We start from the raw sequence: 20,800 nt of genomic DNA, 5'->3' as shown, positions 1-20,800 counted from the left end.
ACATTGCAGCTAAAAATAATTTTTATATAAAAGCCCATAAAAACTGAGCGTAACACTAATGTCCAGCTGTTGCTTAAAGTATTGTTTCCTCTTTTTTTCTTTTCTTTTGTTTTTCTTCTGAATTTCCATTGCCTCTAATCAGCTACAGGTAAAGAGAGTTGGGTTGAATCTGGGCTGGGTGTTGAGGAAAAAAAATGAAGTATGACCTATACAGGAAGAAAAATGAAATCCCAAAGTAAAATAAAATCCATTGTGATCTTCAGAATAATTACCAGGAAAATACGTCTTCAGCTGTTCCTTTATTGTCTTTTAAAAACTTTCTCTTGAATCCCTTCTAGGTTGGGTTTAATTTAATAATATACTAAACATCATTTTTTTAAGCTCTTCACCTTGATGCTTTACTTTTGGCAGAAGGAGTAGGACTGTGACATTTATTGCACTCAAACATTTTAATTGTGTGTATATGCATGTAAACTGTAGTTCAGAATAGTATGCAATGCCATTTAGAAAGCTCTGTGAAAGTATTAGCTATTCTTACAAAGTGCAGGCATTTAGAAGCAAAGAAATAGTTGGGAACTACCCACATAGTAATGTCCTTAATATCCTTCTTCTGTTCACAGAAACGCACATCTGTCTCCCAGATTAAATCACAAAATAGAAACAGCATGGAGGGTTTTTTAATAACAAGTATATACAGAGACTCATATATAATGTTTCACCCTTTCCTCTAATGATAAAGGCTAGAATCACGGGCTGAATATTCTTTACAAGATCTGTAATACCTTTATGCTGAGCAAAGCCTGTGTCCTCTGACCACAGAGTAAATGTGATCATTTTCAAGCAGCAGAAATCTGTTCAGTCAAATGAAGAGATGAGATAAAAAGAGCATAACAACACAGAAGTGTTATACTTAACAATGGAGACTTCCCTGCCATTTCAGAAAGCCTACCTGACTGATTTGTTCAGTTGTTTTCCAACATTTTTGCATGTCTGTATTAAATGCAAACGTGAGAGAAGGTACATGGAGATGCCTTCAAAGAGGCTTTGGAAGGCGTTTGGTTGTATAATGTGAGAGTAGCAAAGATGAATAAATTATATTGTTTATTCCGTATTGATTCTGATTTTGTTTTAAAAGGCAAAACAATAAATGTTAAAGCCTCGTTGTCATCATTTCCAGATGTGCCACAGTTTCAGAGCAACTATTTTCCTAAACTGTCTCTTAAGTTCTTATAAACGTAAGATTGTGTTTTTCCTTCTGAAGACAAAGTACTTACAAAGAATCTAAAAAAATTTGGCTCTCAAGTAGGAAAAATAAATTGAACTGACATTTAAAATGCATCCAAAATGTTTATCAAGTCTCCTTTGAAAACTCTGTAACTTGAATTCAGTCTTAGACTAGGTGCTGTTTATTCCAGGAGCAAAACTAGAAACCCCTTTATTAGACTGACAAAGTTCCCTTCGCTGGTTAGTGAATGCTAGATATTGTCATCAGCCCTGCTCTGTCTCAAGGTCCAGAAGAGGCAATACTTAGTGTGTTGCTGCTAAGCAGCCCCATTCCCATCTCCCGAAGAGATGGGGCTGAATTCTGGTGGTAGTGTGACAGTCCAGTGTGAGTTTAGGCTTATGCTTTATACGTTAAGCCTGACAAGCAAATAATAGTGAGCTGAGATTTTTTTAGTATTTGTTTACTAGAGTCTGATTCTTTAGCCAGTCTGTTGCTTTTTATGTTTTGTTGGGGTTTCTTAAGTCTTAGCATGCCTGTAAAATGGTAATGCAGCCACATAATAAATGCCTTGCATAAGGATTTTTAACAAATTCTCATAAAAAGACGTTTTTTACCTTATTTCTCACTTTCAAATTAAAAAGTCTGAACACTCAAGTCCTTGAGGACTTTTTTTATCCAACACTTGTTCAGAGCTGTTTAAAAGAAAAAAAAAAAAATTGCTGCATGATATCACTGACAAGAACTGTAATTTGAGAGAATAAAGTAGCATAACTTAAAAATCACATCATCCCAAAGATCTAGCCCTCCAAAATACACTGTTGGTCTGCACAGTGTTTTTTCCCAGATCTTTGTTAGAACAGCAGGTCTGGTACACTGGTCAGCAGGAAGGTCTCTTGATTCCAGACAGAGTTTAGATAAAATCCCCAGAGCTTTGCTAATGGCAGAAAATTCATGAGCATGAATACGGTACAGTTACATCTCCCCCATCTACGTGCATGCTGTGTGCCTGCTGGCCCAGCACATGGTTGAAGGAAGGAGTGAATCTAGTTCTGTTCATGCAGGTGTTGGTGATGGGCTGGAGCTATTTGTAGTTTATATAGGACAAAATGATGTGGGATTCATAGTGAAGTGTCTTTTGGCAGAAGCTCAGAGTTTTGGCCTCTTTGGTTCTTTTCTAAGGATGAACTTGTCAGGCAGAGAAGTTGATGTAGACCTTTCAGTTGGCCTTGTCCATGTATTCAGGAAAGTAGGTGGTTCTCCTTAATGGTCACTACATGTTGGTCAGAGCAGAGCACAGTGCTTTGAGATGTGACTCCTTCAGATTGCTCTCTTGGGAAGATACATTTGCGCAATAACATGTTGCTGCAGAATTGATGTTTGAACCTACCTGGTCGCTTATCCATGGCAATGAAGGCCCAGCAGCAGGAGGTGACAACTAGAGTAGAAGGTGCACGTGGGGTTGTAGCGTATAGTTTGATTCCTGGCCTGGGCTGAAGCCTTTTCCAGAGTACCTTTTTTTACCGCATTGTTAGTAGCCATAAAACCTTTAGTTTTGCTGTCTCTGTGTACCCTGAGAGACCCGAATGAATGCAGGGAATAAATACTAGCCTTTCATCAGGACATCAGGGGATTCTTGGTAGAAAGTATTTTTATTTTCCCATCCCAAATGGCAGAGGGCAAGTACTCGTGCACTCTACTAGAACCAGTTACCACCATTTCAGGTCTTCTGTTTTCTTCTACTGTGTATGAATGAAACATTCTCTGACATGTGGGAAGGGTACAAGAAAGGAGCTACACAACCAGTTTGACCCAGTAGGCACAAGGTGGTAAATACTTAACACTAAAGGTTTTTCTTAGTGTGGGTTTCAAAAGCTCTTAAACTGGAATAAACCCTTTAAGGGTGACTTCATTACAAGTTATGCATCTCCCAGCCTACCTCACCAGTCTGCAAAATATGACTGATATTTAAATGTTCCTTAGTAGGTGGTATGCCTTTAGTTTTAAAAACAACAAAACTTGCCATCTTTTTAGGTTCTGTTATTTAGGAGTGCTGCAATCCAATCTTGAGCAATACAACCCTTAAACTACCCACAGAGAAACCCAAATTAGTGTACCACTCAGCATTCTGTTTAAGGGGTGAAGCACAGTAATACGCTAACCTCGCTGTTCGTGCTTAAAGGCAATAGGATGTGTATTCTGTCCTTCATTTCTGAGTAAATACCTACTAACAGGATGGGATCTGTGCATGGCCTTTTCCATCCACTGTCTAGATCTTTCAGTTTTCCCTTGAGAGTGGTTCATTCCCATCTTTGCTTGCCTGAATACAAATGTTGGCTAAATATATATATGCACAGCTTTCTGTGTCTATTCACTTTGATTACTGTGGACACAGCCACCTACAATTTTATCCTCATTGGGTGCTTCTCCTGCTGGTTGGCTCGTTGGCTCACCTAAAGCTACAGATGATCGTTTGAAGACTGCTGTGAAATCACTTCATGTGGAACTGCATGGCTTTTTTTTTTCTTTTTGCTTTTAATGGCACAACTGAGGTCATGTTTTACTAATAATAGGTAGTAGGGGGGGAGTAATAAGTACGTTATCTTCATGTGAAGATCTTTATATAATATGAATTGATGTATAATATCAAACCATGACCTTTTTTTCCTTTAAGTCTCCAAAGGTCAGGGACAGAAATAGAATGTGTAGGACAAAACAGTTTCTTTCTGAACGTCAGCTTTTCCTTGTTAGGCTAGCTGTATTAACAAGTTGGTGCTGATAGCATTGAGTTTCTTCGAGGCAGGGAGGGGAAAGGAGGAAGCACCATGCTGTTTGTGCTGCGTGTACTTCTCTGGGCAGGCTCTCCCCAGTTTTGTAGCCATAGCATTTAGCCTGCTATGCTGCCCCTAATATACTTCTCAAGCCTCTCTTGTTTTACACTGAAATGTAAACTTCTGTCTGTGGTGTTAATTGGAGGGGTCTTGAAAACTCATTGGGAAACAAATCTTCAGAAAGTAAAATGTTCTGAACTCTGCTCTGAATAGAATGATTTTAATAAGAACTATTGATGGAGGTGTAATGTTAGTAATGCTTCTTAGTGAGAGGCAAAGTTGTAGTCAACTAACAAAAACAAGAGAAAGTTGAGGAGTATAATTCCTGAAGTACTATGTGGGAGCCATAGGGATGCTAGCTGGTCTTTCTAGGGGGACTGCTGCTTTTGGGAGCTTCGTAATGGTGCAGGTGTCTGATGCTGCTGTACACCCTCATGTGGCTTTAGCTCTAACAAGCTGGAGCAATATAAGCCTCTAAATAACGCCGCACTTCTTATTTTCCCCTTGTTTAGGAGTATGAGCATGTTTGACATGAGATGTGAAGAAGAAGCTGTGACTCAGCCTCATAGCAAAGCTCGCCATGAGAAACTGCAGAACGTACACAACCAGCTGAAAGAGGATGAGACCAGATGGCAAGATGTGAGTATGCAACATTGTCTGCAGTGCTGGCGTTGAGGCCAGCTAGGTAGGCAAACAAGTGCAACCTGCTAAATCTACAGTTGTTCCCTAGCACTAAAATAATCAGGAGCTTTTTTCCCCTCCCCCCCGCAATGGATTGTTGCTAAAAGCATAGAAGTTCATAATTTGATGTAAATTACAGAATACAAGGTCTTCTGGTGCCTCTGCCTGTGCACCACGTATTTTGCTTTTTTAAAAAATGTAATTAAACTGTGATTAGCTAAAAATGGAAGCAGAACAGCTTCTAACTGCTGATTTCTCTAACTTTTATAATTAGTAAATGCCCAAAGTGACAAAATACAAGACTCAGCAGGACAGTGAATAAATAGGTTTGACTTGGCTTTAATAAATTTGCACAGATACAGAAAATGCTAACATTTTCCATTTTGTCCAAACAAACAAATTACCCTTCAAGTTAGCTACACCATGCTTGGGTTACAAGTCCTTTCCAAACCCTCTTTCCTCAATGTTTGGGTTTTTTTAAGCTGTCCTGGCATTTGGCATTATCTTCAGCAAATTAGTAAAGACAGAAAAGCATGATTTGCAGGTAATTTAGTATCAGGAGTTTTAGTATCAATCCTGTTCATTCCTAAAGACTGGTTTTAAATGAGGAATTTTGGGCATTTTTTTTTTTAATTTTAAAAAAACCAAAAAAACCCAAAAAACAACAAAAAACCATATCCCTTCAAGCAGCTAGTACAGTAATTTCACATTATAAGGACAGCTACTGTGAAACACCTCAGAGAGGTTTTTGGTAGAAAATTTGAGGAAAAGTCTAAAAAAGAACAACTAAGAAATAACTTTTCGTAGTAGAACAATGAAGGATTTCAGCTGAGAGGTCTGTATGTGTGGGAAGCCATAATTTCCCAGCAGAGATAAGAATGAGTCCAAAAGCATTCAAGAGGTTTGAGAACTCTTTGCTGTTGAATGGAAAATCCTCTGAGCTGAAGTGCATAAGTTTTCCAGGCCCTCAGCACCTTCTACACTGAACTAAAAGTTCTGAAGAACCACTAAAAATGCCCTTGCTGGAATGTCCTTGGCATTCAAAGGGCATTACGGAGACGACACCGCATTCATGGTCAGATATTTTTTTATATGCCCATGCTGTAAATTTGCCAACAATTAACAGTTTCATGGCTTTTTTTAATTATTGTTATTCTAAAGCATCAGAGCTGGAAAAGATAAACATGTCTAGTTTTTAATTACAAAAAGAGGAGGAGGGCTTATGTTAGGAAATTTGCTAATGAAAAACTAATTTCCAAACAATAGGCAATAGTGGGAGTAGCTGAATAAAGAAATGCTTTGGTACTTCAAAGAGAATAATTAGTAACTGAGGAAAATGAAAGGCCTATGTTTCAAGAAGGGGATTATAGGCTGATATATGTAGGTCATGTGAAGAAATACTTTAATGAGCATTCCCTTGAGTGTAACGTCAATAATTTGTGGTTTTAAGCTAAATTAAAAGTGACAAGGTTTGTTCCTGGTTTTAATAAAATAAGTTATGCTTGCAGTACCTTCTGCTGTTTACCAATAAAAATGCAATTAAAATATTTGGAAAACCATGTAATTAATGAAATAGCCTTTGAACTGAGTATGTGTGCAGAATCTCTGGTTTTTATTAAAACCAGAATTTGTTAAAGTGCATGAAATACAATCTGTATACTAATCTCCTGATGTTGTAAAGTTAATGACAAATGTGCCTTTGCAGTTACCTAGGAAGTTATTTTTCTTTGCAGACGTTCTGTAGAGGTTATTTTTTACATATAAAATTTTGTTCCCTTACTAGTTGGCTGCAAAGAAATTTTACAGCTTAGGAAACTCCTTTTCTGTAATACTCTTACTGTGAAACAGATCTTGTGTCTGTACCCTCCAGGACTTGTGAATTCATAACCCAAGTAGGATGCAAGACATAGGTGTTCGTAACAGGTTTCTGCTGTGACTCTCTGGTTTAGTGTCAGGCTGGTTTTGCAAGACAGGTAAAGAACCAGAATCAGTGGATCTTCTGGACAATTTTGGGCAGGCAGATTCCAAAGAGAGTAAGATCATTACTTCAACAAGGACATACCTATATAGCTGGATACAAACCATAGACTTTTTGCTCTGCCATGTCTCATACCAACCAGGTGTGAGCCACTTTAGTCCCTAGCCTGTGTTACTCAGATCTGGGTCCAAACTATTGGAAGGTGCCCATGAGGAAGAATTTAAGTTTGGATGCTTCACTGGATTTTTCTGTCAAAAAAAAAAAAGAACGTGGGCCAACCAGGCTTGCATGTAGTTGGCTGATGGCATGGGCAAAGTGTGGGACTATCAGCTCTCCAAGGCAGACTGTCAGTGCGGCTGTAGTTCATGATGAAACGACATCCCTTCCTCCAATGAACTCCTGCCTCCCACACATCTGATTATTAAAATTCTTCACCAAACATAATTTTTCTACTTCATCTTCCTGGGGAATCAGGTTTTGTCCCTAATGTTGGCCTGAGTGGAAATGAGTGCCCTGGCTGGTCCTTTTAGGCCAAATTTCCTGGTGTTATTACCTAGTGTGCTTCTGCTACACTACAAAGTCAAGAAGAAAATACACCAGTGGAGTTATGAAATCCTTACTGGATCCTGCTGTTAGGAGAAAAATCAGTCAGGCAACATCTTCATTTTATGGTATAATCTCCTTTTCTTTTTAAAATAAACATCGCTGCCTGCAGGTGATGGGAGCCTGGGCCACAACCAGGAACAAGTATTGCAAAACGGCTGGCTGGGTTCATTGGTTTCTGTGGCCAGTTTTTAGCTATTTGCAACTCTGCATTCAGGTGCCTTCCTTTTCTCACAGGACCTGGCTCGGTGGAAGAGTCGTCGAAGGAGCGCTTCACAGGATTTAATAAAAAAAGAAGCTGAAAGGAAGAAAATGGAAAGGTTATTGTCTGGAGATGGAACGAATGAGCGCAGAAAAAGCATCAAAACCTACCGAGAAATTGTGGAAGAGAAGTACGTTGTTTTACTGAAGTGCAGTGGCATGTCTGAAAATACTGTGTGCTCCATAGGTGATAGGTAACTGTGGGCAGCCATGCCTGCAGGCCTGGGGTGAGGGAGAGGGAAGGACGTTGATGGAGCAGAGGAAATAGGAGTGATTTCCAGCATTAATTTTAATGTGATGGTCTCCCTTGTGTTGTCTCCCTTGCAGAGAGAGAAGAGAGCGGGAGCTTCATGAGGCATACAAGAATGCAAAGTCACAAGAGGAGGCTGAAAGCATCCTCCAGCAGTACATCGAAAGATTCACTATCAGTGAAGCTGTCCTTGAGCGTTTGCAGATGCCAAAAATTCTGGAAAGAAGCCATTCAGTGGAGCCAAATTCCCCACTGAAAGACCCAAATCCTCTGAGATATTTAAGGCAACAGTCACTGCCTGCTCCAAAATTCACTGCCACCGTTGAAGCAACTATTGTTCCCACCACTGAAATAGAGCCCAGTGGTTCGGCGGGCCGCACATCTCCCAGCAAAAGCATTGTCTCCAAGGCTGTGCCTATGCTGACACCCAAGCCTTACTCACAACCCAAAAATACACAGGAAGTTTTAAAGAACTTTAAGGTAGGATACGTTGCACTCCCCAAAATCAATCAGGAAGCAAAGAGATCCTGACTAAATCATCTGAACATATAAATGTTTAATGTAATTAAGTAGAAAATGATTGCAGCATTCTGATGTTATAAAACTCAGCTTCGTGCTCTGTGCTGCCCGGTCTAGTGGTCTCTTCTTGGTTACCAACCTTCTTAGAAACTTGACCTGTTCAGACTGCAATATTTGTGCTGGTCATTTTTCCTCAGGCTAAATTTCTTTGGGGAAAGACAGGGAAAGGGGGGGCTCTAAGAAAAAAGCAAGGCGTTTTCTGAGAAAGAGGGTAGGAAAGAGTATGTTGTCATGTTTTTTGTTTATAAACAAAAGGGAAGGGGCAGGGAGCGTGTAGGCCCTGACTTTTGGAGCAAGACCTGAACTGGCTTTTGTCAGGGGTCTGATTTTTGCCATATCAAACAAGTCTGTCCCATTCAGCCAAGTCATAAGCTTTTGAAACACTGCAGTGTGCATGTATTCAGTGTGGAGAGTCCCCTGCTCCTTCAGAGTCAAGAGCCAGCTTGCCCAAAGATACTCTGTCCTAAACATGCTTCTCACCAGGGATGAATGGGGAAAGCTGCTTTGCTGGCGTAAAGAGGGGATATAGGCTGTCCATGCAGGTTTAGGGAAACAGATTGGTACTGGGGCAACGGTGTAACTGGGGATTGCTGGTGAGAGAGGGGGAGCGACTGCGTTGGGTTGCAAGAACTGCACAAAGATGATGGGAATAAAGGAAGTAAGAGAGCTTGGACAAAAGCAGGGCTGCCTAGAATAGGGAGCCAGCTATGAGATTTGTGGGGGAAGGGGATAGAAGAAAAGACACTAACTGGGATATGAAACCTGAGGAGTATATCTTTGGACTGGGTGGGTGTGGAGAATGGGAGTAAGGTACTGAACCAACGATGAAGAAAAAGAACTGGGATGTGTTAGAGAGAACAGGCCAGAATAAGTCAAGTTTGAAGAAATCTGCTTCTCACAGTGCCTGTACCAAAACTGGAGCTTCCCGAGGTCTCATTGTAGCCTTGTTGTAAGCAGTGCGAAGCCTACTGGCATGTGTGCCCCCAGCCTGTAGAGTTCTGGTCCCCTTGTGTCTGCCATTGCTATCTGGTACTTTGCTAGTGGCATGGAGGGGTCCCTGCAGCCCTGCTGATGTCCCAGTAGCATTGCTACCATGTATATTCAGGTTGTTTACTTTTTTAAAAAAAAGTCAGCTTTGTATAGCTAGTGAAAAAGCATCTTGTGATGTCTGTAATTTCTTGAAGTCTGTCCCAGCTCTTGTGGAAACCCCCCCACCATGTTTCCTAGTTGAAATGTGAAACTGGTAATTCCTATTTCTCCTATACCTCAGTTGGTATTCCCCTAGAATTTACATTTTAGACATCAGTGAACCACAGATCTTTGGTTTTTTTCTGATCCATGCCACTTTTTTCCTCAGAGGACCAAGATACATGTGTGTATCACCTTCACATTAATGCATATATAGTTCATGTATGTGGGGAGAAACTAACCCACGGATGCTTCTACCCCCCACCAACCACCATTAAAAGTCTCTCTAGATCTTGTTCGCTTGATGTGAAGAATGTGATTTGTCTCAGTAGGAATCATTCCCTAGCACATGTAGCTGTAGCATTATTTTCCCTTGAAACACCAGTCTGTCGATGATTTCTTGGCTCTGGTGACAATGTGTTGACTTGCTCCAGATCAGAAGGAAAGAAGTATGTTTGTTTAACTCTGCAGCCAGGGCATCTGTCCTGATCATTCAAACATTTGGTTTTCCTCCCTAATATAAATAGAGAAATGTCTTAGTCTAAACAGAGACACTAAAATGGATGGTGCGGCCTGCCAGAGTTTTCCTGGCTTTTTTATTTCTGAGATCTTTCATGACCTGCCTCTCTAGTAGATAATCCAGCACACAGTCCCAGAAGACCTGGGGCTCAGTGTCTGCTCACACTTGCATTTGGAAATAAACCCTAAGAGTGGTACTGTGTTGAGTGGATGATGGCAGTGAGGAAAGGGAGGGAACCTTTTCGTCTGAAAAGCAGTCAGAAGGGGTGAAACCGCTTGCAGAGCTGGGCTGTTTCTCCTCTGCCTGGGAGCTGATCACGCGAGGTGCTAACTGCCTTCACCTCCCTGCATGTCCATCAGAGCTGAGGATGCCCAGCACCTCGGAGATGGCCCCTTAATTAATCACCCTCAGATAGAGAACAGACCTCTGGATGCATGTATACAAGTCGTCGACGGAAGGAGTTTGCCCTCAGTTTAGCACTGATGGCATATACTAAGTTGGAGTGCTGCTCTTGAAGCATCCAAGCTGTTTACTCAAGAAGTAAAGTACTGAAGATAAGTAAATGGTGAAATAAGGAGTGGGGCAGGGAGGAAGAGATGGGAAGAACTTTGTTTTTTTTAAACTGTGTTTCAGTTCGATAAGCAGTTTTGACACTTGTTGCATCAGTTTTCAATAACAGTGAAATAAGTTAAAAGTCCCCATGGAATGGCTTACCTCTGAGCTTGTTTTTACACGTGATTTTTGTTTATGCAGTACCTGTGGAGAAATCTGAAATGACTAAGCACCATATATATCCCAGATAGCTTCTCTAAGAAATCACTGATCTATGCCATTATTTCCCCAAAGTCCAATGATTAGCAGAGAAGAGTCTGTCCGTATTTACTCCCTCACCTTTGCATTGTCTCCCATGATGACCGTTTTGCAAGGAAGGATCTCTGTGCACAGAGTAGCAAAGCCCTCCTTCAAACCTATTTAAAACTCACCCCTGCTGACAAGCCTATAAACATCTGTGCTGTAGCTAGGCAGGAGCAATATTGTGTTGCTGACACCTGGTCCTCTCCTGGTCTCTCTCCAGCTGGGCCCTCTTACGGTGAATGGCTTGTGAGTTCTTTGTAGCAAGACTTTTTTCATGTATACCATGGCTTCTACAAACAGCCCTTCAAATTGAAGGAAGTCTTTGCATGCCACCTCCATTCAGAACATAATTGCGAAGTATTAAAGTCCCGAGAGGAAGCTGTATCAGTGCAGAGGAAGAAGCTAGAGCTTATTTTGTATTTTCTTCCTTGCTTAAGGGTTCCTTAGCGGAAATATATGCCCACCAAGGAGCTAGCCTGACCCTGAGAACAAACTGTTTCTATGCTCTCCTTTTCATGGAGACGGCATAAAATCATTTTCTGGGAAAGCAGCTATTTATTTTTTGGCCTCATGGAGAAGGTGGAATGCCCAGTTTTATTTGTTCATTCCTTGTTTCCCTGTTATGAACAGTAAAGAAACAAGTGGATGAACTCTGCTGCTCCTGACCCTTCAAAGTTCACATGACAGTGCTTCAGAAAGCACTGTCTGCTAATACTGTGGTGAGGTCGTCAGGGTACATAGCAGTTCATCAGCGTAATTAGTCCTGGAGAACCTGCTTGCTTCTTGCATGAGGCAATGCAAAACCCAGCAGTTTTTGTCTAAATTTAACATAAATCTTTGTTGTTCTTCTAAAATCCATTGATCTGTGATACACACAAAGGGTGTCTGTATGTTACTGGGAGAATGAAATGTGGGAAACCAGGGAATCCAGAAAAATTATTACCTTCTGTCTGTATTTTGTTTATGACCCCCCCTAGAATTAGGGTTTTCTTCTATCTTGGCCCATTGAATGAAATGTGTGCTTGGCTCTGTCCTTCACTGATGGCACAGACTGTGTTAACAATTGTAATATCATGTTGAAGTCCTAATTTCCTAAATTCCTTTGAATGCTAATCGCCTCCGCATATTTATTAACTGTATTCTGCAGGTAGATGGAAAAGTCAGCATGAATGGAGAAAATTTCAACGGTGTGGAAGAGAAGGATAAAGAGTGTACAACAGTAATACTTACTCCTTCGCCAAGCAGATCTCTGAAATTTGACGGAGTAGCCAGAGGGGACAGGCCCCCGGTAGAGTTGAAGAAGGACCCCACAAGTGTTGAGCTCAGTTTACAGAGGCCTGCCACTCAGAGTGTGCACAAAGAGCCAACAGTAAGACCAACACAAACAAACCAGCCTTACTTTCTCTGCCAATTTTCTATCTCATAACGTATTTAATCACTAACTAATGAAACCCAAGTGCTTATGTTTGCTTTATTTCAAGAGGGTGTGCCCAGACCAGGGGGGGAAAAAAAAATCCTTTGTAAATTAAAGGCTTCTTTCTTTGGGATGTGGGTAGAGGAATGGGAAGGGAAGATTCAAAAAATTTTTTGCAGCCAGCATCTCTTTTTTTTCGGATGTCATGCAGCTGATAAGCATGCTTTAAATGTGCTGGGCCAGGGAGAAATTGACTCTGTGTCCTAGCTATTGTGCAGATTTATTCAGCGCTTCTCCTGATGTTAGCTGATTAGATCAGCAACATAATTGGACTGTGCGAGCCATTATAATTAGTCTCAGTTTTCAATTTTCAAAGAAGAGGATGTGGATGTGCTGGCAGTTTTGAGCATTCAGCTTTCATTCCCCTCTCAGAAATATTAGAAAAGGGGATAAGCTGTTGAAATGCTCGGGGGGACCAACATGCTGCTTAACTGCTTTATCAAAGAAACAAATTAATTTTACCTTTTCATCTTTCTCTCCCCCTCTTCCCCAGAGAAAAAGGCAGGAATAAAACTGAGCATATCACAGCGGGAATCTAGATGCTGTAATAAAAGTAGATAGTAAAAACAAAACAAGAAATAAGGACCGGCCTGCAAATAAAGCATGTAAAAGGGTTGCATACAAGTGGCAGGAGAGGGAATTCTCACTGCTTTTTTCTGTGTAACAACAAAGAGAATCGGAGATGTGGTGAGAGTTGGAGTATGATGATTTTTTGCTTTCATCTCAGATTTCATCGAAGCATTGGCCAGATGGATAACAGGGAGCGGGCAGGAATCTATCCCAGGGAGTGATGGTTCATTCATGCCAAAGGCCTTGTGTCTTATCTTACTCCCCTGCTTCATGCCAGTCTCTGGCCATGGACAACCAAGCCATGGAGCCTGCAGCAAGCACGGGAGCTGGGATGTGCTGTGAGCACGGACTTGATCCTGTCAGAGGGAACTGGTATAGAGTCAAAAGTGAATGATTTGCAGGAAAGCAGGCAGGGATGGCAGAGCAGAAGCTGCTCAGAATGAATTGGCTGTAAGGGAAAAGCCAGGTAAGCATTGTATCTGATATGGGAGAGCTGGTAATGGGAATGTTTGGAGGATAGGGAAGAGCCTTAGCTTGCTGTAGATTAGAAACACAATGGTGATCAGAAAAGTAGCCGAATGAAAGTGTTACTGTCTCCTTTTTTAGGATTTCCAGACCAGTGTAGCTGTGGAAGAGTTGAGAGGAAATTCAGCAACAGAAGCCACTGTTAGGGCTTGGGTGTGTTTGTACCTGTTTGATGCCCTCTCATCCTTCCCTTTCTACAGCTTTGAGGATGATGTGGCCAGCTGAACGCAGATTTTTCTGTGTCCGGTTTCTGTTTCCAGTGTCTTAGTCCTCATGGTGATATTGGCAGAGGAGGCCAACTGAATTCTTAGATTCCTTGTGACTCTTGACATTTGCAGAATACCTCCTGGTTTGTAAGCTTGAGTGCACTTAATGATGAAGCCTTCTAGAGAGGAGGAGTGTGCACCCAAATGGTGCTATTGACAGAGTTTCTCTGCTCTAACTAAGGATTTTCTATCGCTAGCTTCACGATTTCATCAATAATGTGACTGGGTAGTGCAAATCATTATAATTACTCCTGGTGCTTCAAGCAAAGGTATGTGTGTCAAGCATGTCAAGGGCAGAGCAAGGAGAGGAGACTGCTTTGAGGGGGATCTTACATGGGGAAACAAGTGGAATACACTGAGTGTGATGGGGGAAAGAGAAGGAGACCTGCCTGTGGCTAGAAGGGAATTTGCCAGCCTAAGATAAGATTACAGGTTCTGTTCCTTCTAGATGTTTGCTTCTCTTTACCCAGCTGCTTCGTTTTAATTTTCCAGGTCCCAATGCATTAGACTAAGGCATGGGCAGTAAATTAGCTATTGAGCATACAGGAGTGCCCTGGTTCATGGATGGGAAGGGCTTAGATGCCAGGTTACAGAGATGGGGCATGGTACTGATGCTTGACTTCTTTACTGTGTGTGTTGGGGCACAGACCAGCACTGCGATAGGCAGCTCAATATGGATGCAATTGGTCTGGGGCCTTATCTGCAAGAATCGGGCAGCTACGCTGGACTCACTTCACTCAGCCTTCTCCCTGTACCTATTTTACTTCGGTTTCTGGACAAACACAACGTCAGCCTGCATCTGCAGAGTCCGAAATGCTAAACTCCTCTCTGAAGGTATAACCCCTCCTCGGAAGGTTGGGAATCCAAATTAGGAAAGAAAAGAGCCTCCTGGGCTTGTCCCACGCCTCATAAAACGTGGCCTCTTGCTGAGTAGGATGCTGAATAACTCTAGCTGTCACTGCGAGCCCTCCAGAGGGGAAGAAGGGGTTTGCTTTCTTCCCCAGCAGGATGGGGCTTCCAAGCTACACATTCTTGGAAGTAAGAAAGCCTTCTGAAGCTGCCGCTGTAGCACCTCCCGCAAGGAGAAACCAGGGCTATAGTTTTTGTCTGATGCTTAACCCTACTGAATTTTTAGGAGAGGAGGAGAAGATGACAGAAACAGGGATAGAAAAGTAGCTGAGATGAAGAAGCAGAGCTGTCTGGAATGGAAGAAATGACTACATTTCTTTTGCCTTGAGAAAACTTTTACAAATTGAGCATGTTTTCAAAGCCTTTTCTAAACTTGCTTTCACTGCCTTTATTTGTATACTTTATTGATATAGTTCTTGTTAGCTATGTCCTTCCCAGGCTTTGAATAAGATTCACAGGCACTATTTCCTCTGCCTGTTGAGATGCTGTTTCTAGGGGGTTTTCCCCCTCTAGTTGCTCTGAGATTTGTTTTGGGTTTGTATTTTATTCATTCATTTTCTGCCCCGAGTCTCTTTTGTGAAGTATATATTCCTTTTCATAGATACGTTACCTTTGGCCCTCCTGTCCTCCCCTTCTGATTCTCTTCCTGTTCTTTGCATGCCCCTTCCTCCTCCTCCATCCCTCTTATGGCTGCTCCCCTGCTGTTTCAGTTCAGTTGTCAAATGGACTAGTCCTGTCTTCTCTCCGCCTGGCAGGCTTCCCTTTGAAGCTCTGTAGCCCTGCTCTAAATCTGTCCGGCTGGCCTCAGGCGTCGTCTGCAGTATGGGAAGATGCTGTGCAGCTGTATTTCAACAGCTCTTTTGGTCTGAAGTTTGGAAAACGGTTTAGTCAAGTTGCACCACTTAAAATGCTAATATGATTGAGGTTTTTGGGGAGCTAGAGAAATGCAGGGATCATTTCATATGGGTGAGACCTCAGTGTCGGTTGTCTTTTTGATAGAGAACCCCCTCTGTATGTGAATCAAATAATGATTGGCAATCAGAGACTGCCTGGGAAACATAGGTAACTCCTGCCTAAATCTATGAAATGAGATGCAAAAAGCTGCAGCAGGTGGGAAGGACGGTAAAGAAAAATATTATCAAGAAACTATACTTGTGTCTGTAGTGTATAGGTAGAGTACTTAGATTTGGGGGGGGGAATTTTACAAAAGCCTTACCTTTACTAAAAGTAGCTTATGAAATTTTCCCTATGATTTAAGGCTAGAAAGGATAAATTTGGCCTATAAGCAGGATGAAAATATCCCACTGGTGTTTGTGGAGCGATGTGCTGCTAAGAGAGGCGGTAGGTAAAGCACACCTCTCTTATTGCAGCTGGAAAAACTGGGGCAAAGGCCCAAAGACTGACTGATCAGTCAGTGCCAATGCCGGCAATAACATGAGAATCATCTCCTCACCCCAGTCCTACCTGTCAGCCATTAGGTCGTGTTTTCTTTCCATTATACAGAACAATTAGGCACATTACAAATGCTGAGAAGTTGTATCCTCTAGCTCTTTGAATCAGAAGTTGGCAAAGTAAATGTTTTGTTTTAAAACAATATTTGTGCAGATTTTAGTGTAGGAGGGTTAATTTGTCAGTGAGTAACATCACACTATTTTACCAATCTTTGTATGAGCGTTTAGAAATTATTGGCTTGTTATAGCTCTAATTATAGCATGAGAATCATCTCCTCACCCCAGTCCTACCTGTCAGCCATTAGGTCGTGTTTTCTTTCCAGAACACAGAACAATTAGGCACATTACAAATGCTGAGAAGTTGTATCTCTTTGAATCAGAAGTTGGCAAAGTAAATGTTTTGTTTTAAAACAATATTTGTGCAGATTTGTGTAGGAGGGGGTTAATTTGTCAGTGAGTAACATCACACTATTTTACCAATCTTTGTATGAGCGTTTAGAAATTATTGGCTTGTTATAGCTCTAATTATAGCCTTGCTCTGATCAACCAAAAAAAAAAAAATATATAGACAGCAACTTTAAAAAGATCAGGGCGAGGTGGTGATGGTGGGGAGAGATTTTGGCTTTCTTTTAATTTTTCACTAGCTAGCTTAAACTTGTCCATTTCTACTCACTGCATGCTTGGCATAAAATAAACTTTTTTTCTATATCCAAGTAACACTCTCCTTCATCTTCAAAAATCCCCTGATTGAACTGAGATTAAAGTATAAGCTTTCTTGTGGTTGAGGATTGTTGGCCAAGCTACAGGAGAGCAGGGTTGAAATCCTGATTTGTACATATCTGGTAGGACAAGTCTTTGTTCTTTGATTCATTACAAGAAACACTTGTAGAGTAAGTACATCTGTTCCAGATTGACAGCTTTGCCTTGAACCACACATGGGAAGGTGGGTGGAGGGCTGGACTACCTGAAGGGAAGAAGGTTTAGGATGAGAAGTGAGAGCAGCAAAGCTTCAAAGCAGCTAGAAGGGAACTCTGCTCAGGATGTGGTTACGAATCTAGCGTCTGTGTCTCCCATCCTCCAGACACCCATGCACTTTTCAGTGTCTGTGAGTGACAGGAGCTTATTTTACATCCCAATTGAGCAGTAATAACTCTAGAAAAATGACTAGCAGGAATACTTAACACTATTTCTTGCAACACTTTCAAGGCTTCTCTGTCAATTACTGATCCACCCTGATCTTTGATTGTAATAGCTGGCCTGAGTATAGCATTACATAGCTGCCAGATGAGGCAGATGACTTAACGTGTCAGAGCAGCGTTCTGGCTGTAGTACTATACTGGCCTAGCATGCAAGGCACTTAGCTGTGGCAGCCCAAGGTCATGCCACCGTTACAACTCACAACAACAGAAAACGCTAGCTTTGATGAGGAAATCATCGTATGAAAATTCTAAAGTCAATGATACGTGTACAATTTTAGTCACAGAAGTTTGAAAGATGTGTCAGGCAATTTCTACATGTGGCTATTGATACTGCAGCCAATTTCATTCCGGAGTGTTTTTACAGAATTTAAACTGTGGTTCTAACCTGATTCTTCCCAATACCTACATTCTCACTGGTTCCAGACAGCTTGTTTTGTCATGTTTTCATAGAAAATACAGTAAACGATATTTCATGTGATTTTGTGTACAAGTAGTGTTACCTGACCTACGTTTTGATTTAATTTCCAATAAGGGTTAATAAAGTTCTACTGTAACTTCCTTTGGAGTTTGAATTCTTGTAGTAGTTGTGATGTTCTGTGTTTTAGGAGTTCCTAGTTATTTTATTTTTAGGGTTTTGTAAGGATGTAAGGTTCTGCCACAGCAATAGGCAATGTGGCTATTTCTGGCTTGTATGGTCTTAATTAAAGAAATACTTGGACTGATATCCTAGTTTATGGGATAAAAATTCTGTCTGCCACAAACTGAACTAAGTTATTTTCATGCCTAGTAGGTGTTTGATAACACTATATAGTCAGCTGTGCTTGTGTCTTTGTTAAATGGATACCTTGGTTAGCAGAACTGAGGTGTTGCTTTGTTCTCTGTTACTGATGTGCTCATAACTGCACCTGCAGTCACGGTATTTAACTTTCCATCATGGACTAAGGCTCCTAAATCCTAAATGGGGAAGTTCACTTTAACTCCTGGGTAGCTAGGTGCATGGGGTAATAAAAACACCAGTCCAAGTAGACAGCATTCTTCAGTTTTCAGGAGTTAACGAGACAGAGTCTTCACACCCGCCTGGATCTGGGGGCAGAGATAACCACGGCCCCTACACAGCAAGGTTTTTCCTACTTCCCTTGAAGGCTTCATTGCCTGAGGCGGTGGACCAGCAGGTGTTGTGTGACCTTCCCTCGTAGGCACCTCCAGCAGAGCCAGCGTATGGAGTGGCTCTGTGGTCCTGCAAAATGACACCTCTGCCCACACGAACGCATGTGACTGCAGCGGGGTGGTGCCAAGAGGCTGTGTGGGTCTGGTCCTTCATCCCAAAGCGTGAGAGCTCCTCTGAAACACCTCAGAAATGTCGCTTGCCAAGTTGTTCGGTTTTTCAGTGTCCATGTCAAAATATGATCCTCTTAGGTACAATGAAATGCTTGTATGCCTTTTTCATGTTCAGTGATAACATCATCATTTGATTACAAAATATTTATGAAAAGTGAATGATGATAGTCTGTGGTAGAAAAGACATTTTATCGGCTGTATCAGTACAAGAATTTTCTTAAATGTATCATATATCTGTGGATATTGGTATTATAAATAGAATTAGATATACTGGGAATTAGAGAGTTCCCCAGTGAAGTTGACTTAATTTTTTTTATAAATTACTTACTAATCAGTTTTATATTTTTAGCTGTATGTCGCTAGCATTTAATTGCTCAGCAGAGGGAGGAGGAAGAGTCAAGTCTCGTGAGCAGGAACAGAACTTCTGCAGCATGCCATTGCAAAATTCAATTTTCCTGCAGCAAGTTGGTCCTTTTCCTTTTTTTTTTTTTTTTTTTTTTATTTCTCTTTGAAAGAACTTCTATAAATAGCATCTATGTCTATACCTGGTTCAACCTCCTGGATATAGGTTATGGGTAGATTTAGTTATTGCACTTGTGCAGGATAGCTACATGACACAGCACCATGTTGAGGTTCTCGAAGTAACTCTAGACCCAGAAGTGATAAAAGTACGTCATGTCTGTGCATTTGCTGAGTTTTTTAAACCCTCTGAGAGGCCAGTGTGGCTGTGCTCTTTCCCCAGCTCCAGATGCCATCGGCACTTGACTTACCTGGGTGTGTGTAACGCTGTTTAACACTTTTTGTATCAGCCCCAGTTTATCACTGTTTATAGTTCTAAAGCCTCTGAGGTTGAAATTAAAGCTGGATTTCTTTTTTTTTTTTTTCCCCCCATTTGGAGAGTTGCTTTTTGAGAGTGGAGGGTGAGTTCCATTGCTTTACCAAAAATAATAACAATATAAACATTAATTATTTACATTTGCAACAATTTCTTTGGAAGGGCTTATGCTTTGGAGCAGTGGGTAGAGTTGTCAGGTAGGTGCCTCTTGCTTTTCCAGTTAAAATCTACCTTGTTTAGGGCAAACCCTGAGCTCTCGATAATAGCCATTTGTTTAGGTTTTACAGAGGTTTGTAGAATGACAGAATAATTCAGGTTGTAGGTCTCTGAGTCTTCTGCTCAAAGGCAAAGGCTCAAAGGATCAGGCATGAGATCAGACTGGGTTGCTAAGGGTTTGACCATTCAAGTCTTGAAAACCTCAAAGGACAGAGATGGCACAGCCTGTCTGGGCAGCCTGTTCTGCTGCCTGGCTGTCCTGATGGAGAAAAGAAATACTTATTTCTGCATTGAGCAAGGTCGGGAGGGGTTTCCAGTAGCTTCTCCCCTGGCTGCTGTCATGTCAGGAGCCAGAACTGAGGCTGAAGGAGACATTTTCTTTAGTTGCAGTGTTCTGCTGGGCTTTCAGTGAGAAAGCTCTCACTGAAACACAGGCTGGCATCAAGATGGACTGGGGAAGGGAGAGGTGGGTTATAGAGGAGAAAAGAGCAACAGAATGGCAAGGGGCAAATCTCTGGGACACAGGACTTGCAGTCTTTGGAACATTTCTCTGGGGCCTGTGCCTCATCTCCAGTGACTGTCCCTCCTTGGAGTGTGTATAGAGGGGGAGCTTCGTGCCTTGTTTGCTCTTGGTATAGGCGCGCTTACAGGTGGACATGGCAGAGAGGAGGTCCTCAAATTTTCCATGCTGCCTTTTTGGAGTGTGTATTTCACCCTCTGCCTCGTCCAGTTTGAGAACCGCTTTTAGGCAGAGGGGGATGTGTCCAAAGAAGAGCAACAAAGTTGGTGAAGGGCCTAGAGAACAAGTCCTGTGAGGAGCAGCTGAGGGAACTGGGGTGGTTTAGTCTGGAGAAAAGGAGGCTGAGGGGAGACCTCATCGCTCTCTGCAACTACCTGAAAGGAGGTTGTAGCGAGGTGGGTGTCGGTCTCTTCTCCCTACAAGTGATAAGATGAGAGGAAACAGCCTCAAGTTGTACCAGGGGAGGTTTAGATTGGATATTAGGAAAAATTTCTTCACCAAAAGGGTTGTGAAGCATTGGAACAGGCTG

The 20,800-nt window shown here is 41.7% G+C and overlaps 1 protein-coding gene across 7 annotated transcripts in view; it reads left to right on the top strand.

Annotated features, from left to right (window-relative positions):
* The window catches only part of LIMCH1 (LIM and calponin homology domains 1), a 115,948-nt gene that overhangs the window by 71,162 nt on the left and 23,986 nt on the right, over nt 1-20,800 (top strand). For all 7 annotated transcript variants that reach the window (XM_019472304.1, XM_009280130.2, XM_019472302.1 and 4 more), the window contains 4 exons: nt 4,566-4,692; nt 7,553-7,707; nt 7,904-8,306; nt 12,116-12,337. In XM_019472304.1, coding sequence (XP_019327849.1) covers nt 4,566-4,692; nt 7,553-7,707; nt 7,904-8,306; nt 12,116-12,337 — 907 coding nt within the window. The remainder of the gene's footprint in view (nt 1-4,565; nt 4,693-7,552; nt 7,708-7,903; nt 8,307-12,115; nt 12,338-20,800) is intronic.

Source organism: Aptenodytes forsteri, unplaced genomic scaffold (assembly GCF_000699145.1).
Source record: "Aptenodytes forsteri isolate BGI_AS27 unplaced genomic scaffold, ASM69914v1 Scaffold35, whole genome shotgun sequence".
In the NCBI taxonomy this organism is placed as follows: domain Eukaryota; kingdom Metazoa; phylum Chordata; class Aves; order Sphenisciformes; family Spheniscidae; genus Aptenodytes; species Aptenodytes forsteri.
Note: the sequence above shows the minus strand (reverse complement) of the source record. Positions and strands in the feature narration are given on the sequence as shown.